This window comes from Rhincodon typus, chromosome 9, assembly GCF_021869965.1.
Source record: "Rhincodon typus isolate 14 chromosome 9, sRhiTyp1.1, whole genome shotgun sequence".
NCBI lineage: Eukaryota > Metazoa > Chordata > Chondrichthyes > Orectolobiformes > Rhincodontidae > Rhincodon > Rhincodon typus.
The window spans coordinates 88,196,728-88,217,838 of NC_063340.1; the positions used below are offsets into that span (position 1 = coordinate 88,196,728).

The following is a 21,111-nucleotide window of genomic DNA, read 5'->3' on the forward strand; positions in this document are numbered from 1 at the left end:
AGCCCAGAAGGAACAGGGAGTTGTGCTGGACTGATAGAACATAGAACATAGAACATAGAACATAACAGCGCAGTACAGGCCCTTCGGCCCTCGATGTTGCGCCGACCTGTGAAACCAATCTGAAGCCCATCTAACCTACACTATTCCATTATCATCCGTATGTTTATCCAATGACCATTTAAATGCCCTTAAAGTTGGCGAGTCTACTACTGTTGCAGGCAGGGCATTCCATGACCTTACTAAAGAAGCTGCAGTCTACCTGTAATTAAGAGCTGTAGAGACTGCTAGATCCTGGTTGGCTACTTTATTCTCTTCCAGTTCTGGGCACTACGTCCGGGTAGCGTTTTGGCTCACCCACGCTAGATGGATGCAACTATTTCTGGCAGGAGTCTAGTGACATGAGTTGTCCAGTGACAATTGAAGTGACCATAAATTTAAATGAAGAAAAGAAAATAAATTTGAAATAACACAGTGTGAAGCTGGAGGAACATGGCAGGCCAGGCAGCATCAGAGGAGTAGGAAAGTTGACATTTCGAGTCAGGACCCTTCTTCAGAAAATTTGAATGTGTTTAATATATACACGATATCCTAAAGCACTTAATGGAATCATACAGTATAGATCATATGGTACAGAACAGGGCCTTCAGCTCCTAAACTCTGTATTGATACTTTACTTGCCAATAATTTGAGGACATGGTGAATGGAAGGCAGTGTGACTGGGCCACAACATAGTTTTAGGAGAAGTGATGATTGCGAGATGTGAGGAGTTCTGAAGTCCTGGAAAAGAATGAGTTAACTTAAGTGAAAATGCAGAGATGTAAAGGAATGTGTTGGATGCTGCACTTAGTCCATTTGTAATTATTATGTTTCTTTAAGCAAAATGGGCTTAATTACAATTACAGACATGCTGGCCTGAAGAATTTCCTGTTTCCAACAGCAAAAAGCAACTGAGCTTCACTCTGCATGTGTGTTCAGTTTGCTATTACCGTCCAAAGGAGTAACTGAGTTATCCATCACTTGAGATTAGCACATTTTTTTGAACATGAAATTTGGAAAAAGAGAAATTACATGTAAACAACAATTGCCTTCATGTCAATTCTTGAAAATAATTCCTAAAACATTTTCTTTTAACTGCAGTCACCATAGTGAAAGTGTTCCTTTTAAATGAGAATCAGTAGTTTAACTGTCACCAAAAAGGATCCTAATGGTGAGGGTCATTCTTTAACAGCTAAAGGAGAAGGCTGGAAAGATGATTTGAGGTCAAGATCAGGCCAGCCTTGGCCTTACTGAAACATAGTTCAGGCCCAAAGTCCCAAGTGGCTTATTTCTGCTTCCATCTCTTGTTCCGGGGCTCTTATTTTGACCTGAATTCTGAGCATTGGAGTTACTTTTTCTGAATACTGAGAAAGTCGTCTAAATTGGAGCCAGAATTATTCCCTCTTTAACAGTGATCATTGTATCATAAAGTTCAGGATGTTGGTAGAGAATGAGATGCAACAATCCAGAAGGAGGCAAACGCGCGCAGAAAAAAAGATCAGAACTGAACAGGATTGACTGGAATGAGAGATAAACAGGAAAATCAGTAACTGAACAATGGGCTACCCTTCAAAGAAGACATAGTTCAAGTACAATTGAGGTATATTCTCTCAAATGGGAAAGGTAGATCAAACAAACCCAAAGCTCCCTGGATGACAAAGGAGATAGTAATTAAAATAAAGAAGAAAAAGTGTCAGAAAGGAAATAAGATTGAGAACCAAGAGGAATATCCAAGTTCATGGTGAGATGAAAAATCAAATAAGAGAAGCAAAGAGAAATTATGAGAAAAGACTGGCAGCCAACATAAAGAGGTCTCTTAAAGTCTTCCACAACCATTTAATAAAAAGGGAGTGGTAAAACAAGGTGTAGGGCAGATTAGGAGCAACAAAGGGGATTCACATAAAGGGTTTTCCCTTATTCATTCATGGGATGAGGGCATTGCTGACCAGGCAGCATTTGTTACCCATCCATAATTTCCCCAGAGGGCAGTTTAAAGTTAACATGTTGCTGTGGGTCTGGAGTCACATGTAGGCCAGGCCAGGCCAGGTAGGGACGGCAGTTTCCTTCCTAGAGGACATTAGGAGACCAGATGGGTTTTTCTGAAAATCAATTCACGGTCATCATAAGATTCTTAATTCCAGATTTTATTAAATTCAAATTCCATGGTGGGATTCAAACCCAGGTCCCCAGAATGTTATCTGGGTGTCTGTATTAACAGTCCACTGATAATACCACTAGGCCATCACCTCTCCATAACTGAAGTATTGAATGAATATTTTGCATCTTTATTTACCAAAGAGTGAGATGCTACCCAGACCATGATGACACAAGAGGGAACTCAGTCATTAGAAAGGTTCAAAATTGACAGGCAGAAGTTGGAAAAAACTGTCCATACTTAAAGTTGACAAAGTACCTGGGGTCAGATGAGATGCATCCAAAGATTTTGAAGGAAGTGGGGGTGGAAATTGGAGGGATATTGGCCACAACCTTCAGTCTTCCCTAGACTCAGGGCAAATGGTAGATGCCTGGATAATTGCAAACATTGTGCCCTTGTTCAAGAAAGGTTGCAAGGATAAGTCAGCAATTACAGACCAGTCAGTTTAACTTCAGTGGTGGAGAAGCTTCTAAGGCAACTATTCAGGATAGAATTAGTAGTTACATGGGAACAGGTGGATTGACTAGAAAGTGTCAGCATGGATTTCTAAAGGAAACTTAGTTTAACTAACTTGCTGAAGTTTTTTGAAGAGGTAACAAGGTAACTCTGAGCGAAATGATCTTGATGTGGTGCATATGGACATTCAGAAGGCATGTGATAATGCCACACAACAGACTTGTGAGGAAAGTTATAGCTTGCAGAGTAAAAGCGACAATAACTGAAAAATTGGGCTAGGTAATAGGAAACAGTGATGGGTCAGTGGTTGTCTTTTGAGCTGGAGGAGAGTTTGTACTGGAGTTTCCCAGGGGTCAGTGTTGGGACCATTGCTTTTCCTGATATGTATTAATTATCTGGATCTTTGTGTGCAGGGGGCAACCTTAAGGTTTGCAGATGACACGAATGTGTCAAATGAGAGGGCAACATTGTAAAACTCAAGAAGATCAATGACAAGTTGTTGGAGTGGACAGATAGATGGTAGATGAGGCTCAATGGAAAGAAGTGTGAGGTGATGCATTTTGGTAAGAAGAACATTGAAAAACAAGGGGTACAATTCTAGATGGGGGTGCAATTTCCACCCCCACTTTCTTCAAAATCTTTGGATGCATCTCATCTGACCCCAAGTACTTTGTCAACTTTAAGGGGGTGTATACACACACAGATCATTGAATGAGGCAGGATAGGTGGAGAGAATATTAGATAAAGTATACAGTATTCTCAGCTTTATTATTAGGGGCAGTCTCTTGTTAGACCTCAGTTAGAGTATTGTGTAAAATTCTGGGAGCCACATTATAGGAAGGAGAATGGCTAGAGTGCAGAGGTGGTTTGTAAGAGTGGATCTACGGATTAAGACAGATTGAAGAAGTTGGGTCTATTCTTCTTGGAGAGAAAAAAGCTAAGAAAAGACCTGATAAAGGCTTTCAAAGTCATGAGTGAGCTGGACAGAGTCGATAGGGAGAAACTGTTCCTGCTCATAAAGTAAAAGGATTGAGAGGGCGTAGATTTAAAGTGATGTGCAAAAAGAAGCAAGAGTGAAATGAGGGAAAGTAGTTGGGGTATGGAATGCGTTACTTGGAAATGTGGTGGAGGCACATTCAACTGAGGTCCTCAAGAGGGAAATGAATGATAATTTGGACAGAAATAGCGTGCAAGGGTATGGGGAAATAGCAGGAAATTTGAATGAGGTAATGATGCTCATTAAATGAGCCACAATAGGGTCAATAGGCCAAATGGCCTCCTTTTGCACTGTAACAGAAACACTGTGATTCTGAACTGAACAAACTTTTAAAAATTTATCATGTTCTAGAATGCCATGCCACATGGCTTTTTATGGATTATGAATTAGGAGCAGAATCAGGCCATTCAGTCCTTCAAGCCTGCTGATCTGATTGTATTCTGAATTCCATATTCCTTGATAACTTTTGAACGCCTTGCATAACAAGAAAATACCCACCTTTGCCTTAAAAATATACAATGAACTCACCTCCACAGCCTTCTGAGGCAGAGTTACAAAGCCACACATGGTCTGAGAGAAACTGTTTCCTCTTGTCTCTGTCCTAAAAGGGTGACCCCTAATTTTAAAATAATACCCCTGTCATTGTTCACTCACCCACAAGAGGAAACATCCTTACCACATCCAACTTGACTACAGCATTCAGGATCTTGTACACTTCAATCAAATCACCCCTCACTCTTCTAAAGTCCAGTGGAAACAAGCCCAGCCTTTCCAACCCAACCCCATAATTCACATATAAAAACCAGGAGCCAGAGTAACCCATTTAGCCCCTCAAACCTGCTCCGCCATTTGATACAATCATGGCTGATCTCATCACAGCCTCACATCCACTTTCCTGTCTGCTCCTCATAACCCTTCAACCCATTACGTATTAAAAAAACTTCTCCTTAAAAGTACTCAATGTCCCAGCATCCTCCGCATTATGGCAAGGGGTTAGTCACCTCAGTTGGCTACCTGACTGGTGAGTGACACCAACAGCCTGAGATCACTTCCTGCACCAGCTGGGGTTACCAAGAAGGACTCTACTTCTCAACCTCTCGTCTTGCCTGAGGTGTGGTGATCCTCAGGTTAAACCACCACCAGTCATCTCTCTCTCTCTAATGAGAGATAAGCCCTATGGTCTGCTAAATCTATGGTGACTGTGTGCTTACTACACTCTGGGGAATTGAATTCCACAGATTCACAACCCTTTCTGAGAAGTATCAATCTAGCAAGCCTCCTCTGAACTGGTTCTAATGTATTACCTTCTCCCCTAAATAAAGAGGCCAAAACTGCACACTGTATTTGGGATATGGTCTCATTAATTAGAACTGAAATGTTATTTTCTTACTTTTATGTTAAATCCCTCTCTTAATAAATGATAGCATTCCAATTGATCTTCTTCACCATTTGCAGTATCTGCCAACTAGCTTCCTGTGACTCATGCAGTAGTTTGATGTCTATATAGTTGGGTATATTTTCCTGACTGCTGTGAGTTGAAATCCTAAAATCTTAAAGCACAGGAGATTGTTCAGTGCATTATTAAGAGCATAAGAAATGGGAGCAGGAGATGCCATCTGGCCCATTGAGCCTACTCTGCCATTCAATATGATCATGGCTGATCTGTTCATGGACTCAGCTCCACTTACCCGCCCACTCACCATAATCCTTAATTGCCTTACTTTTCAAAAAGTCTATCTATCATTGCCTTAAAAACATTTTTAGCATGCTTCACTGGGCAGGGAATTTCACAGATTCACAACCCTTTGAGTGAAGAAGTTCCTCCTCAACTCAGTCCTGCTCCTCTGATGCTGCTTGGCCTGCTGTGTTCATCCATCTCTACACCTTGTTATCTCAGTCCTAAATCTGCTCCCCTTTATTTTGAGCCTATGCCCCCTAGTTCTAGCTTCACTCACCAGTGGTAACAATCTCCTTGCTTCTCTCTTATCTGTTCCATTCATTATTTCATATGTTTCTATAAGATCCTCTCATTCTTCTAAATTCCAATGAGTATACTCCATGTCTGCTCAATCTCTGCTCAATCCTCTTTCAGTGTTAGCTCTTAGAATGAGCTATCCAATTAGTTCCACTGCTCAGTTCTTTCTCTATACTATTCCATATCACAACAATCAGCTGTGTGAACATAAAGACTTCCCTCTGGTTCTTCTACCACCCTTATCAGTGAAAATAGTTTCTCCTTATTTAGTCAATGTAACTTTGAACACTCTACCATATCACTCATACTTACTGACTCTGCTCTAGGTTCTCCAGATAAGTGAAACACATCATTCCTGGTATCACTCTAAGTTAAGTAAAATAAAAATGTTATTGGTTAAATGAAGACATGAGATTCCAGTTTAATTTCAGTAGTTTTATTGAAAAATGCCTCTTTCATTTCAGAAATAAATAGGAAATTTAGGCTGTGAAATTCACAATCTGCAGTTACAAATATGAAGCAGCAATTCTATATCCATAGTCTTGCAAACAGATTCCAACTGCATCCGAGTTTCTGAAAACACTATATTCTGGTAAAGGTTCCATACTAAATATACATCACAGACATGCATTTCCACCACCCTTTGTAACAGATCTGCTGAGAACCAGCACATTTATATTTAAAGTTTTAATGTAAAAAAATGTTATAAGCAGTGTTAAGTACTGTATCTGGTAGGTACAATGATTTTAAGCAGTATTCTTTTTAAGAGTGTGTTGCACCTAATTCTTGATTTAACCAGCTGATACACTTGTAAGATAAAGTAACATATTCCTAATAGGATTATAACTGAAAATACAGATAAACTATATAATTGGAATGTAGTAGACAAGCTTGTCGTATTTAAATAGCATTTGAAGTGCTAACATGGGATAAAGTTGCAGAGTAACCATTGTGAAGGGTGGGTATTAAGTGCCATTGGAAGGGAGGGTAGGAGACTGTCTATGATGTGGATTATTGTGGACATTTTTTTGGTTTTTTTCTATTTTGAAAAACATATTGATTAAAGGACTTTTTTTGTTTTCTTTAAGCACAGTGTAAGTAAAGTGAACAGAGGCACAGTTAAAACCAATCTCTGCAGGTTGAGACAAACAGAATAGGTGAGTTACTACATAGAAGCATATACACAACAGTGGAAAGTGACAGACTGAGATTACACAGGCGTTAGGTTCATTTTGCATCAGTCACATGTACAAGAGTCCTGGCTTTCAAACACAGGTAGGCAGGGAAGGGGCAGGGCAAAAATTACCTTGATTGTCAATGTTAAGAAAAGTTATCATTGCTTAGTATTTCTTTCAAATATGTAAATGCAATTTGCACAAGGCACAGGGGCCAGGGTTGACAGTTGTGACCCTGCATGATATCCCTACTCTTTGCAATTGGAAGTTTCTAACTTCCCCTATTCCCTAATGCACCATTACAGTTACAAGAGGAATACAGAAGGAACAGCTCTCATTATTTGTTCAGTAAAGTAAAAAAAAAATGTGATTTGCAAATGAGCATGCTTGTGCAGTGGCTGGGACGAGAATAGTGTTATCCTTTACTGGTCAGAGCCAACACCAAAACTAAGTGGATACAAGTTGAACTAACACAGGTTTGCTCATCGGAGCATCGAAAAGCACAGAGATGATCTGGAGATGTGAATGTAGCAACAAAATAAAGATTGAAAGTTTAGTTCATATAAAACCACTCCGTGCCCTCCCCTGCTTTTGGTATTGAAACAATGATGGTCATTCCTCATGAATAGGCTCGGCTAAATCCAGGCGACCGAATTTCAGTTTCAATTTGTTCGATCTCTTCTTCCTCTTCCCTTTCTATGGGTACAACATGGGTTTCTGGTCGATAAGGTTGCGGCTCGTATAGTCCTGGTTGGAAATATGGGTCTAATATAACACACACTATATTCGGCAACCACCAATCCTCTTGTTTAGACATGCTTTCAACATGTCATACACAAGTTAAATTCTTATAACATATACATTTTATATATATATATATTTGTATGCATATTTTGATTTACATTCATCTGGGAAACAGCCTTTTGCTCAATTATACTATTTTCTAACAAAGTAGTGGGGTGGATAAAATTGCTTTCTTTTAAATCATTATTAATATCTGTAACAACATTTTTTTAAAAGAAGAGATTTTTTGTTGGAACAAAAGAAGCAGTAATTGCACAGAACATATAATCAACACTATATAGTGACAGGGCAGTTGAAATCATGTTGTGCTATTTTAGTAAGAGGCTGCTTAACAAAGTGGCTGAGCCGAATGTTAAAATGCATGTCATACGATTTTCTTAGCATGATCGTTACTAATACAGAACACTATGATTTGAACTGCCATGGCTGTTAAAATTTACTCACTAACTTCAAATGAATAACATGAAAGAGAATCATTCACTAGTGATTACAGTTTTAAATAAAGACACAATAGTAAAATGGAAAGAGTAGACAAAAATAGGTGTCAGCAAATGTAGAAACGCAAGAAAGAGGGGAAGCAAAGTGAAGGCAATGGTGGGTGCACTGCTAAAACTTAAGTTTCGAATTTACTGACCAAATGCTGCCAGGAGAGAGCACAGGTCAAACACAGAGCTGAAATTCAAACCCATGCTGACTCGTGACTGCGAATGCTCAGAATTTGTGGTGCTGCTCCTGTATTACAAGCTTCTGCCCAGTTGGAGTGCCACAACAGCAATGCCGTATGGTATTCCTTCTGCCACTCTGCATGCAGCACTAATGAGAGCACAAAACCTATATTCTTTCTAACTGATCAATTTTTTTCAAAGAAATAGTTTGTATTGCGAAGTTCAAGAAGGCTGAAACAGAAATCATTTTTCCTAATGCCCCACCACTGAAATGTTTTGGGGTTGAAGTCGGTCTCTTCCAACAGCACAAGATGGATAATAGTGAATTTTTAAGCCAGTTTTACGCTCTGCCTAATTTTCCATTCCATTGGATAAGAAATTTAGCCAGGGCGTAGAACAGACTGTCAATTTGCAATCTCCCATCTTGCAGCCAAGACTGGTTTTAACTCTGTAATTTTGCCACTGACATTTGTCGGGTTTTCTCGGTGTTCTAATACAATTTCAGAAGGGCGGTTACTATCTAAAGCAAGTAGCAAGCAGCAGGCCCGAACGCACAAGCCGGTTTAATAGATGTTACAGCTGGTGTGGGTTGTAATTCAGTTCGAACCTTTGCATTGCTGCAATTAGTTATTTACAGAAACAATACGACAAAGTAATTTCAACATTCCAGGCTAAAAAGTCTGTGTTTTTTTTTGTAGCTGTAGTTTGTAAAATGGTGTATCTTCACAAGGTTAGTAGTAAGTTTAAGCCTTGTTTTTTGCTTCACGATGAAACAGCCTTAAAAGGACAGGCATCTGACGTCTGTTTCATATATAGAAACTGCAAACTCTCTTAGTTTAGTAGGTGTGTCTTTCTGTCTCCTTATGAAGAATTGATGGTCAACAGAGTTCGTTAAATCAACTTCTGGTGAATTTTCCAAAAAGGCTCATTTCTTATTAAGCTCGGGAACAAATATTTCAGAAACAGGGCTTTTCGGTTTTTGTGAACATCATTGGGTAACCTAGTAAAATTTATCCGGAACCTGAAACAGGTTAAGAATGCTGTTAGTTTTGGGAAAAAAGTGCTATATATTTTTGTTTTTTTTTCTACAGTGGAGAATAAATGAGCTATTTCAGTTTTGTTTTTAATTACTCAGAACAAAAATCAAACACATAACATCACAATATTTAGACCGTTAACATATCTGGCCTGCCCAGATTTTTTGACATTCTGGTGCTAAACTACTTTCAAACAAACAGGCTGTCTTCAATCATTACAAATCGGGGTAGAATGCAAGGTCACTAGAATCAGAGCACTAAGAATATTAAAGTTCGCTTTGTCAATATTTTTATTGCATTTGTTATTTAAAGCAATATATTTGAAATATTGACAACAAGTGAAAATATTGCAATCTGAAATGAGGTTTAAATATTTTTCCTTGCCTGAAATTACAAAATAAATTGGACTTAAGTTACAGCTAAATGTTAACAGTCATTTTAGTTCCTTTAGTTTTTTTTATATCAGTTTGAGAGTCTTATACTTTGTTAATTTTTTTTAAAAAATGGTTATTTTTATAAGATTGGCCACAAACATAATGCCTCTATTTAGGGATCAGTCAGTAGCTGCAAAGCTCTTTTATAATTGCAACGATTTGTTTGTTCCTTTTATTCAGCGCCAGCTTTCTTTATGATTTGAGTAGAGCTCAGTTCCAGCAACAATTTGATCTGAAATATTGCAGTGCTGAGTTAGGAGGTCATATACATAATAGATCACTCGGGGATTAGTAGCCCTGTAACAGAAGGAAAGGAAAGCCTTAACTCAGAGATTTAGAAAGGAGTAGAAGGCTTACATTGGGTTGTTGAGGGAAGGGAAGCTCTGGATGTTGGATTGGTGAGTAAAACCAAGTCATACATATGGATTCGATGCATGATTAGAAACTACACACTAAGGATGATGGGTAAGGGAGAACTGATAGTGATAAGGCTATCCTACAAATACTGAGTTGGTGGGAAGAGGATTCATTTTCAATGAGCTATCTTCAATTAATTTGTTAGGCTGCATAAACTTTACTGGGACTATTTGCTCCTAAATTCCCAAAGTTTGATGAAAATTGAAAATTTTTGGGATGTGAGCCAAGTCAGCCACAAGAAAACTGGTACAATTATCAATAATTTAAATATATTGGTTCATAACAGCAACAGAGAATTCCAAAATAAGAGCAGTAATATGGTTGGCGGGAAGGCAATATATAAGATATATTTAAGGATAGATTGGCAGGATGCTTTACATAGACAAACAGTGCATTCTGGGTCACTCTTTGTTGCTGCCTGGGTCTTTTGTTTGAATAGCAATGTGGGACCAGGTTAATTCCAGTGCTGTAATAGTTTATCTGTTGAAAAGGGACAATGACATTATTTTTGCAAGGAATGTTTCCAGGCTTTAATTTTTAAGAAATAACCAGATTAACCATTAAGATCCTACCAGAAGAATAAAGTTCTTGATATGGGATAGGGTGTAAGGGGAATATTCTGATTACACTCATCAGGGCAAGTAGTTAGACTGATGGATTAAAATCTGATTTTAGGACTCTTCAGTGTTCACAAGCTAATGGAGCGTGTTTATACGCTGGATTTTTCTGAGTTATATATATGACTTCCTTTAAGGAGCACTGCATTGAAACAAATACTTTTGTGTTTAGCTATGACTGCTCTAAAATAAAAATGTGCTCTTCCTAACTTGGTAAAAATTTGAGAAGGTACAGTGAAGATACATTTCTTAAGCAAATCTTTTTATGCAATTTTTCAATTGGGAAACTTTGGGGAAAAAGATGGTTCTAGAAAGAGGAAGCAATGAGTCGCTTCACCAATGTTAAAACAATTTGTTGCTGTGCAAGAGGTTAGTGCATTAAAAAAAAAATTAAATTCTAAGAAGATGGCACTCCTTAAAAATCTCAACACTTTCCCTTGCCTTGTGCTGGCCAGAAATTGAAAGGAATACTGAGTTCATATTAGGTTTAATAGGAAATATCTTTGTTTAAAAATGTGATACAAGTCAAGTTGCTGTCATATCCATTCAGGCATGACACCAACTTGTCCAAAGTACCACGTGATCCATCTCCTTCCTCAAAAGGACAGAGACTTTGGAAAACTTTTATTTGTTATGAAAATAATTCCCCTTTTAAAATCTTTTAAAAAATTAGTACAGCCATGTGTGGGGCTAGATTTATGTTTAATAATTTATATATTTTAGTGCAAGCCAACCAAGGCTGTTTAACAATGAAGTTTAAAATATTTAACTGTTGAAATATTATATTTCTTTCCGAGCAAAGAAAATTAAATCTTATCCATGATCACATTTCATTCCTGTTTTAGTTAAAAAAATAGCCTGTCAAAGAACCGAAGAGATTGGTCTCCTTGGATCTGAAGATATGAGCTAATGACATTCTTGCCAGAAAATAAGCCAAAATCTGTGGCTTCCAATATCTCTCAAGACAGGTTCTCACTGCATTGATGTTTCCTTCTTATGACTCCCTGTCTCTCAGCTTTAAGTTAGACCCACATCTATTGTTTGTTCATGTACTTAAAATAATGGGGGTCGGTTTAGCTCAGTTGGCTGGACAGCTGGTTTGCAAAGCAGTGAGATGTCAACAGCATGCATTCAGTCCCCACAACGGCTGAGGTTACCATGAAAGACTCTCCTTCTCAACCTCTCCCCTCATTGAGGTATGGTGGCCCTCAGGTTAAATCACCACCAGTTGTCTCTCTCTAATGAGAGAGCAGCCCTGTGGTCTGGTAAGACAATGGCGACTTGACTTAAAGGGACATACAAGGTAGGGACAAGTAAGATGTTCCCCCTGGTCAGGAAGTCTAAAAGCAGGGAGCAGGGTTTAAAGATAATGTGGGAGCACTTAGATCAGAGATAAGGACAAAGTATTTTACTCAGAGGGTTGTAAACCTTTGGAATTCTCGGCCATAGAGGGCTGCAGAGGTTCAGTCTTTCAGTACCTTTGAGGTTCAGATTGATAGATTTCTGTTTAATGGCAACATAGGGGGTTATGGGAATGGGGTGGGTACAAGGTATTAAATTGCTCAATCAGCCATGATTGTATTGAATGATGGAGCAGGCTCGAAGGGCTGAATGGCCTGCTCCTATAGTCATGTGATATTTGGTGACATGATACCTGATCATATGGTATTGAATCAGGTTTTACCTGTTTGCACCAAAACTTTGAGTTTTCACAGAACCCCTACCATGTGGAAGCAGGCCACTTGGCCCATTGGGTCCACACTGCCCCTCTGAAGAGCATCCCACTGAGACCCACCCCATCCTCATGACCCTGCATTTCCCATGGCTAATCCACCTAGTCTACACATCCCAGGACACTATGGGCAATTTAGCATGGCCAGTTTCCCTAACCTGCACACCTTTGGGCCATGAGATAAAATCCACTCAGAGAATGTGCAAACTCCACACAGACAGTTACCCAGGGCTGGAATTGAACCTGGGTCCCTGGCACTATGAGGCAGCAGTGCTAACCACTGAGCCACCGTGCCACACATGTTATATCTTTGCACGTGGGTTCATGCCAGCAGTTGTTATGACTGAAGTTCCAAGAACCATGGGTGCATCCTCCAGAACTACAAATTAATCCAGGCAGGAAAGCAAATACACATGAGTCTTTATCGCAAAGGATGGGAGTGTAAGGGTAAAGAGTCTTACTGCAAAAGTATAGGGGCTTGGTGAAATTATACCTGGTACCATGCACAATTCTTCTCTCCTTATACCTAAGGAAGCCTCAAAGAGACTGATTTCTGGGATGAAATCAGCTATTCAGAGAAATTGAGAAGAATAGGTCTGGCAGTTAGAAGATAGCAAAGAGCTCTAATTGAAACATGCAAAATTCGTACGGTGTTAACTGTTCAGAAGCTGAGAAAATATTTCTCTGGGTGGGGAAGCTTGCACAAGGGATCATGTTCACAGATTAAGTGTGGCCCACTTAGAACTGGGAAGAGGAGAAATGTCTTCACTGAGAAGGTTCTGTCCTAGAAACCTAGGGATGCTCAATCTTTGGGTGAGCTGAAGTCAGCGATCAAGAGATTTGTGGATATAAGGCAATCAAAGATATAGGGAGTGTGCAGGAAGGTGGAGTTGAATTAGAAGATCAACCATTATCTTAATGAATGGTAGAGCAGGCTCAAGGTGCCAAATGGCCTACTATTTACTGGCATCTCTTAAGCCTCTATATTTCACAAATCAACTGAACAAAATGTTAGAATCACACAGCACAATAGAAACCATCTCGGCCATTGTACCTGTGCTGATTTTTCCAAAGGGTCATGCCATTATCCCACTATTTCCCTGTTGACCTGCAAATCATTTTTTCCAATTCTCCTCTTGGAAATTATGATTGAATTTGCTTCTATCACCTTCAGATGGTGCCTTCCAGGTCAGAACAGCTCTGCATAAATAACAAACTCTCCGAATTTCATCTCCTTTTTTTAGGACAAATATGGCAACTCTTCTCCCAGCAATGGAAATAGTTTTACCTTATTTCCTCAATCACACTCACAATTTCTCATCAATCCTTTCATCCCCTCTCATCAATCTTTCTGGAGAACAATTACACCTTCTCCAGTGTCAGCACTTTACTGAAGTCTGTAATCCTTGGAACCATCTCCTCTGCATCCCTTCGAAAACATCCTTTCTACAGAGTGGTGCCCAAGGCTAAATTTTATACTCCAACTGAGGTCTAACCAGTGATTTATAAAGGTTTAGGAACTTTTGCCAAGTGAAATTACAGTCAAGTGGTCTAGAGTGGTGGGTAGCTTTATTAATTGATAGAAATCAACCAGATCACTACTTGTTTCTCAAAAGCTAAGATTACAGCTCGTATTTTGCTCGAGCTTTCAGGATATCAACCAGAAAAATCTAAGAATTGTGACTGAGACTGAGCTACGGGTCTTGGTAGATTCTCCTCCTTCTGATTTGGCCCTTCCACTCAAGTTCCTGAGATCGTGTGGATTTCTCTTACACTCACTGTCGTACGGGCACTGCTCCCAAGACCTCTTCACTGAATCTGGATAACTAACAGCCTGAATAGGCAGGTCACATACCTTACTGAATACTCCTCTCTACCAAGAGACAATAATTTTGGTTTAGCTTCCTTAAATACAATGACTAACCAAGAATACATTTCAGCACAACCTTGTGGTAACCTACCATGTTACCTAGTTATTTCTTAGTTTAGTTGCTTTTTAAAAATAATAGTCAGGTTTATGTTAGCAGCCACTGGATCATTTAGCAAACGTTCCAGGCACTTCATAAATTTAAAGAAAGAAGAAGTTACAGCCGTATAAATCTTTGCAATGGATGCTTCTCTTGTTCTTCTCAATCTCTTGCCTGAGGTGCAATTAGGTCTCATGCATTGCAAAGTACAGGACAGAATGGTCGACTGATCATTCTCCAGTTTACTGAGGTGTAAACTCTTTACTTGCCTACTGAGTGGTTAGTTTACAAATTATATAAGAAGCTCATTAGGTTTTAGTGCCTCGGTTTAATTCAAGTTAATTAATTGCGTTAAATTTTTTTTAAAAGGTTGTTTATAGAATAGTTATAAAAGCAGTTAAAAATAATTTCACCCAAATCAGCTGGGGTTTAGAGATTTTAAGAATATTCCCTGATGTCAATCACTTACCAAATTTAAAAACCCTTCACAATTGCTGGATGAATTCCGGGGATTGCAACCTACCTGGATATCCATTGTAGGGAATGCCTGCACACATAGAGGAATCACAGTAACCAGGAGGGCCAGCTGGACCCCGAGACCCATATCGTCCTGGACGACCTGGTGGTCCAAGGGGGCCTCTTGGACCTGGCGGACCTGTGGGACCAGTTCTTGATTGTCCTGGTGGGCCTAGGACGAAAAGCAGAGAGATAAGAACATTCCTTCCATTAACCTTTTGTAGGTAGAGTCATAGAGCTGTAAACAAAGAAACAGTCCAACTGATCCAGATATCCGAAATTAATCTCGTCGCACTTGCCAGCATTTGGCCCATATCCCTCCAAACCCTTTCTATTTACACAACCCATCCAGATGTCTTTTAAATGTTGGAATTGTACCAGCCTCCACCACTTCCTCTGGCAGCTTATTCCATACACACACCATCCTCTGCGTGAAAAGGTTGCCTCTTAGGTCCCTTTTAAATCGTTCCCCTCTCACCTTAAACCTATACCCTCTAGTTTTGGACTCCCCTACTCTGGGGAAAAGACCTTGGCTGTGTACGCTATCCATGCCCCTCACGATTTTATAAACTTCTATAAGGTCACTCCTCAGCACCCGAAGCTCTACGGAAAATAGCCCCAGCCTATTCAGTCTCTCCCTATAGCTGAAGCCCTCCAAACCTGGCAACATCCTTGTAAATCTTTTCTGCGCCCTTTCAAGTTTAACAACATCTTTTCTATAGCAGGTATTTTATTTCTCTTCCATTTTGTTTCATCTCACCTCTCCAGATGGTTTACTCCTTCACTCCCCACCAAAAAAAATGCATTCAACTGTTCTTCGTGAGTCCTTCTTCATAGGTCAGCCTGGAGGCCAAGTTGTATTTCTATCTTTGAGTCTGTCCCTCAGTGTGGGGAGCATTTCTCATTCCCAACTCAGCATTTTTTACCCGAAGCAACCTTCAAGAGAGGATCAATGGTAGATAGCTAATGATACATGGCCATTCAGAATGGAGTAGTGAGGGGATGAGGTTTTGTGGAAGTTTGAAGACTAACAGGAGCATTTCCAGCACTGAAGGACTAGCCACTGAGATGGGTGCTACCGCTGAGGCACAAGAAGAAAAGTGATTGCAAGCTGGAGGTGCCCTCTGAAGAACCAATGCTTTTAAGATCAAAAGTGACCACATCCACCAGAGAGGTCTGTGACCACGAGGGTGCTCAACTTTAATAATGGAGCACGAAGCTCCTACTCCAGTCATCCTCCGGGTTTTCGGTGTATTGACTGGAAAGCACCAGTCATGGTTGGTATTATTGAACGTGTAAATGGTTTAAGTGCCTACATGACACTTGTGTGGGGTTATCTGCCCATTGCTTGCCCCCCAACCCACCCCAACCCCAGCACACCCTGAAGAAACCTATTCCAAAATGGCATGGACACAGAACCAGCTAGCAACCCCACCACGCCAGCTCACTCTGAGAAAATTGCTGACCCAGTCACCTTGGTCCCAAACTGTCAGATGAAACTCGACCCTGAGGGTCTGCTGCTGGACACTGCAGCCATACATTATACATTTCTTACAATACATTTCTTACAAACAAACGTGCAGGCACATATAATCACACACGTGAACATGTATGCACACACACAACACACATACACACACAGTCACATGCAACGCACACAACACACACTCATGCAATGCATACTAACACTTATACAGAGACACAAAACAAACACAACACACACACACACACACACACACAGCTGCCTGTTAGCTTCAATGTGTTATTGTCTACAATACAAGTGTAAGGTCACTTCATTGAGTTGAGAACTCATCTACAGGTTGCAAATTGGATATGCAATATCCTGCATCAAAACCATAATGCACTTAATGAGCAATAACTAAAGCATCAGGAATATCCTTATCATCACAGGTTACAGAAATAAACCATCTTTCTTCACTGAAAAGACAACTAATTTCAAAAAATCACAGAACTGTTACTGTGCAGAATGAGGCCATTTTGCCTACTGTGTCTGCACTGGTTCTACTGTCTAGTATCAATGTCCTACACACCATTTTTCTTTTCTTTATTTGTTTCTGTAGTGATTGTAATGAGGTCAGCCAGCTGGACTACACAGAATATGAGTTCCCTGATTGGGGTTCATAATCTGGTCCACTCAGAGAGCCCTGGCTGACTGATTAAGAGGAGAGTCAGAGATTCTGACATTCGGACAGCTGGCTCTGAAGCAGCAGTATTAAAGTCAGGGAGTGTTCATGTGTAAATAAAGGGGTGACTTGGTGAGGGAATACCGGCCTCTGTGGAATTATTTCAGTTTCTTTCTTTCATTTTTATATCGGGAAGTTCTATCACACAGAACCAAACAGCTCCTCCCATCACCAAATCACCTGTGGCAATTTTCACCTACTAACTCCCACCAGTAAGTTACCCACATTTCTAATTGTTCAAATTATGTGCACCACACACAATTTCTATCCATATAATTATTCAATACCCTCTTACATGCTTCAATTGAACCTACCCCCACTACATTTCCACGCACTGCATTTGGATGGACTCAAGAAAGCACTGGCACGGCAACTCTTTGTGAGCTCTCTACAGGAGATTTTACCCTCACATTTCCTTCACTCTGTTCAATCACCTTATGATCTTTCTGTCTTTGTATGCTATGATCCACTGTACTGCATGTTAAACAAAACTTTTCACTGTACTTAGGTACATGTGCCAATAGTAAATCAAATCAAATCCAGACTCCAACAAATTGCTGTGTGTGGAAAAGTTTTTCCTTGCCTCACCTTGCCTTGTTTGCACGTCGCCTTCAATCTATTTGGAGGGAAGAATTAAATCTCTCACACCTGTCCATTACAACAGTAGCAGTCTTAAATTACTTGTGCTGTTTTCCTTCTCTTCATTCATGAACTTGGAAAACTCATATCTGACCCCAAACCTGCCTGACAGCTGCTCTCTGTGCTGTCTAGACTGCTTTCATGTAATTCAAGACCAGTGGCCTGCAAGTTTCCACATATGTTGTAAATGAAGCCACAAAACTAAACTCCCCTGTCCCCAACCTTCATAGGGTCTCCCTTTTATCTGTAAATGAAAATTCTGACCATTGAGATGAAAAATGACTCATTATTTACTCCATTTTTTAAATTTTCGATGAGCATTTGACTTCTATTTCATAATTGAACCATTTGTCTGTGAGTAGGAGACCAAGAACAGATGCATGACTGTGCTTTTTTTAATTATGAACTATGGCTACCTCAGGGAATAGCCCACATTAAACAAATAAAACAAGGCGTCACCTTTGCTTCCCTGTGACCTGTGAGTAGCTGATGTAATATTTGTGTTGGAATGAGCCGAGTCATGGGTAACCAAACAACTTGATCTCTACTGCTGAGGACTTTGCGAATTATATGCACTGCAGATTGTGTGTTCCTCAACAGAAAAAAACAATCACACTTAAGTAAACTTTTAGTACTCCTGGGACACCGTATGATTCAGTGTTCTGCTAGTCATTGCTGATCAGAAACTGGCACTTTGCTCTCCAGCTGAGTCCTTGCGCCAGTAGAATTCTATAAAAGGAAGGAGGCAAAAACAGGATGTCTACGAGAATTTGCAAATTGCAATTGTCTTCAGGAATTAAAAATCAATTTCCCAGTCACTGCTGTGTGCAAATGGGGCGAACAATACATGCTTGTGGCAGAAAAAGAACAAAAAAACCTTCTGCCCACTTAGCTCTTGAACAAAATCATCATTTATTGTTCACATGGCAGAACTTTTGGGAAGGAGCTTTTGATATCTCTTCCAGAGAAAATGAGAGTTGCCTGGCCACAATTTGGCACAAAGATGAAGAGAGAATTTGTCCAAAACCCATTCCGAATTATTGATTTTGGATTGGAAAACATCGCATTTAATAGATATCCAATTTATTGCGCAGCCAACCAAATTAAAAATGGTACCCATGATGTTGGCACTTGTACGAACTGGGGAAGGGGCCCATTCTGGTTTGTTTTTCTTTAATTTGTTAGATAACATTAAAAATTTTGAGCAATTTCAAGATATTTTTCATCATGCAACTTACATGTTGGAATTCAAACATCTGCTCATACATAAAATGACATACCTGGAGGTCCAGGTAAACCTCGTTGTCCTGGTTTCCCAATGCCTGAACTGCCTTGTTCACCTTTTTCCCCAGGGCTTCCTGTTCGTCAAGAGGGAAAAGATATGCTGTTGAGAGTGTGCTGCAACAGTGGAGCATTCAAACAGTTCACTCACAATGAAATTAAAAATTAAGCAAAAACAGGTCAATGGTCTCTACTTCCAGCATTGTTGCCTCAGTTTGGTTGCAGAATGAATGTACCATCATAACAATTTATTAAGCAGGAATAGGTCATATGGCCCTCCATCACTGAACAAGGTCATGAGGCATCTGGTGTCATGGTATTAGTGTCCATACCTCTGATCCAGGAACGATGACAAACAAAATATTACTTATTATTTATCAAGTCAGCACTGGGCGGCATTGTGGGCTGCCTCACAGAGCCACAAATCTGGGTTCAGTTCCAGCCTTGGGTGATTGTCTGTGTGGTGTTCCGACATTCTCCCTGTGCCTGTATATGTTTTCTTTGGGTGCTCCGGTTTCCTTCTACTGTTCAAAGATGTGCAGGTTACATGGATTGGCCATGTTAAATTGCCCGCAGTGTTTTGGATGTGCAGGCTAGGTGGGTTAGCCGTGGGGAATAAAAACCAAAAGAACTGTGGATGCTGTAAATCAGGAACAAAAACAAAGCTGCTGGAAAAGCTCAGCAGGCCTGGCAGCATCTGTGGAGGAGAAAACAGTTGTTTTCTCAGGGTCGACTGGACCCTCAATCGGGTCCAAGCCAGCTCCCGCACTTCTGCCCTCACCCCTTCTCTTCCCTCCCGCAACAGCGATAGGGTTCCCCTTATCCTCACCTACCATCCCACCAGCATCCACATCCAGAAGATCATCAGATGCCATTTCCGCCACCTCCAGCAAGATGTCACCACCAGACACGTATTCCCCTCCCCTCCCTTGTCCGCCTTCCGCAGGGACCGTTCCCTCTGGGACACCCTGGTCCATACTTCCTTCACCCCCAACACCTCCCCGACAGCTCTATGGCACCTTCCCCTGTAACCGGCGAAGGTGCAACACCTGCCCATTTACCTCCTCCCTCCCCAGTATCCAAGGGCCCAAACATACCTTCCAGGTGAAGCAACACTTCACCTGCACTTCCAAGAATCTAGTCTACTACATTCGCTGCTCACAATGTGGTGTCCTCTACATTGGGGAAACGAAGCGTAGACTTGGCGACCGCTTTGCAGAACATCTACGTTCTGCTCGCAAAAAAGACCCTGAACTACCTGTTGCCTGCCACTTTAACACACCACCCTGCTCCCTGGCCAACATCTCTGTCTCTGGCTTGCTGCAGTGTTCCAGTGAAGCCCAACGCAAGCTGGAGGAACAATACCTCATTTTCCACTTGGGGACCCTACAGCCCTCTGGACTCAATATTGAGTTCAATAATTTTAGGGCCTAAACTCTCACATGTCCCAGCCCCCCACCCACACACCAGACCTTGTTACCACATAGCCTGCCATTACACACCCCCTGTTGTTAGTCACTAACAGTCCCCATTAACAACTATTCACCCTCCCAGCCTGATCGTTAGCAACTCCTTTGTCTGTCCAACTGTCTTTCTCTCTCTTTGGGCTCTATCGTATCGTTTACTCCCTCCCCCACCCACCTCCCTATTTTCTGCATATAAACTGACATTTTCCCAGCCACCATCAGTTCTGAGGAAGGGTCACCGGACCCGAAACGTTAACTTTGTTTTCTCCTCCACAGGTGCTGCCAGACCTGCTGAGCTTTTCCAGCAGCTTTGTTTTTGTTAGCCATGGGGAATGTAGGGTTACAGGGATATGGCAGGAGCTGGTTCTGGGTGGGATGCTCTTTGGAGGGTCAGTACAGGTGCAATGGGCTAAATGGCTTGCTTCCACATTGTAGGGGTTCTATGATAAGTCAGAGATGAGCAAGGATACCCTGCATGAATTTGTTAAGGGAGGGTCATGTCTGCCTAAACTGATTGAGGTTTTTGAGAGGGTAACAG

General features: G+C 40.7%; 1 protein-coding gene across 1 annotated transcript in view; it reads right to left on the reverse strand.

Annotated features, from left to right (window-relative positions):
- Positions 1 to 6,039: 6,039 nt before the first annotated feature.
- The window catches only part of LOC109915609 (collagen alpha-1(XII) chain-like), a 259,058-nt gene continuing 243,986 nt past the window's right edge, over positions 6,040 to 21,111 (reverse strand). Inside the window, exons 63-65 of the mRNA XM_048601391.1 lie at positions 19,107 to 19,184; positions 14,991 to 15,155; positions 6,040 to 7,541 (exon numbers count right to left, since the gene is read on the reverse strand). Of these exons, the coding sequence (XP_048457348.1) occupies positions 7,414 to 7,541; positions 14,991 to 15,155; positions 19,107 to 19,184 (371 nt within the window). The 3' untranslated portion in view covers positions 6,040 to 7,413. The remainder of the gene's footprint in view (positions 7,542 to 14,990; positions 15,156 to 19,106; positions 19,185 to 21,111) is intronic.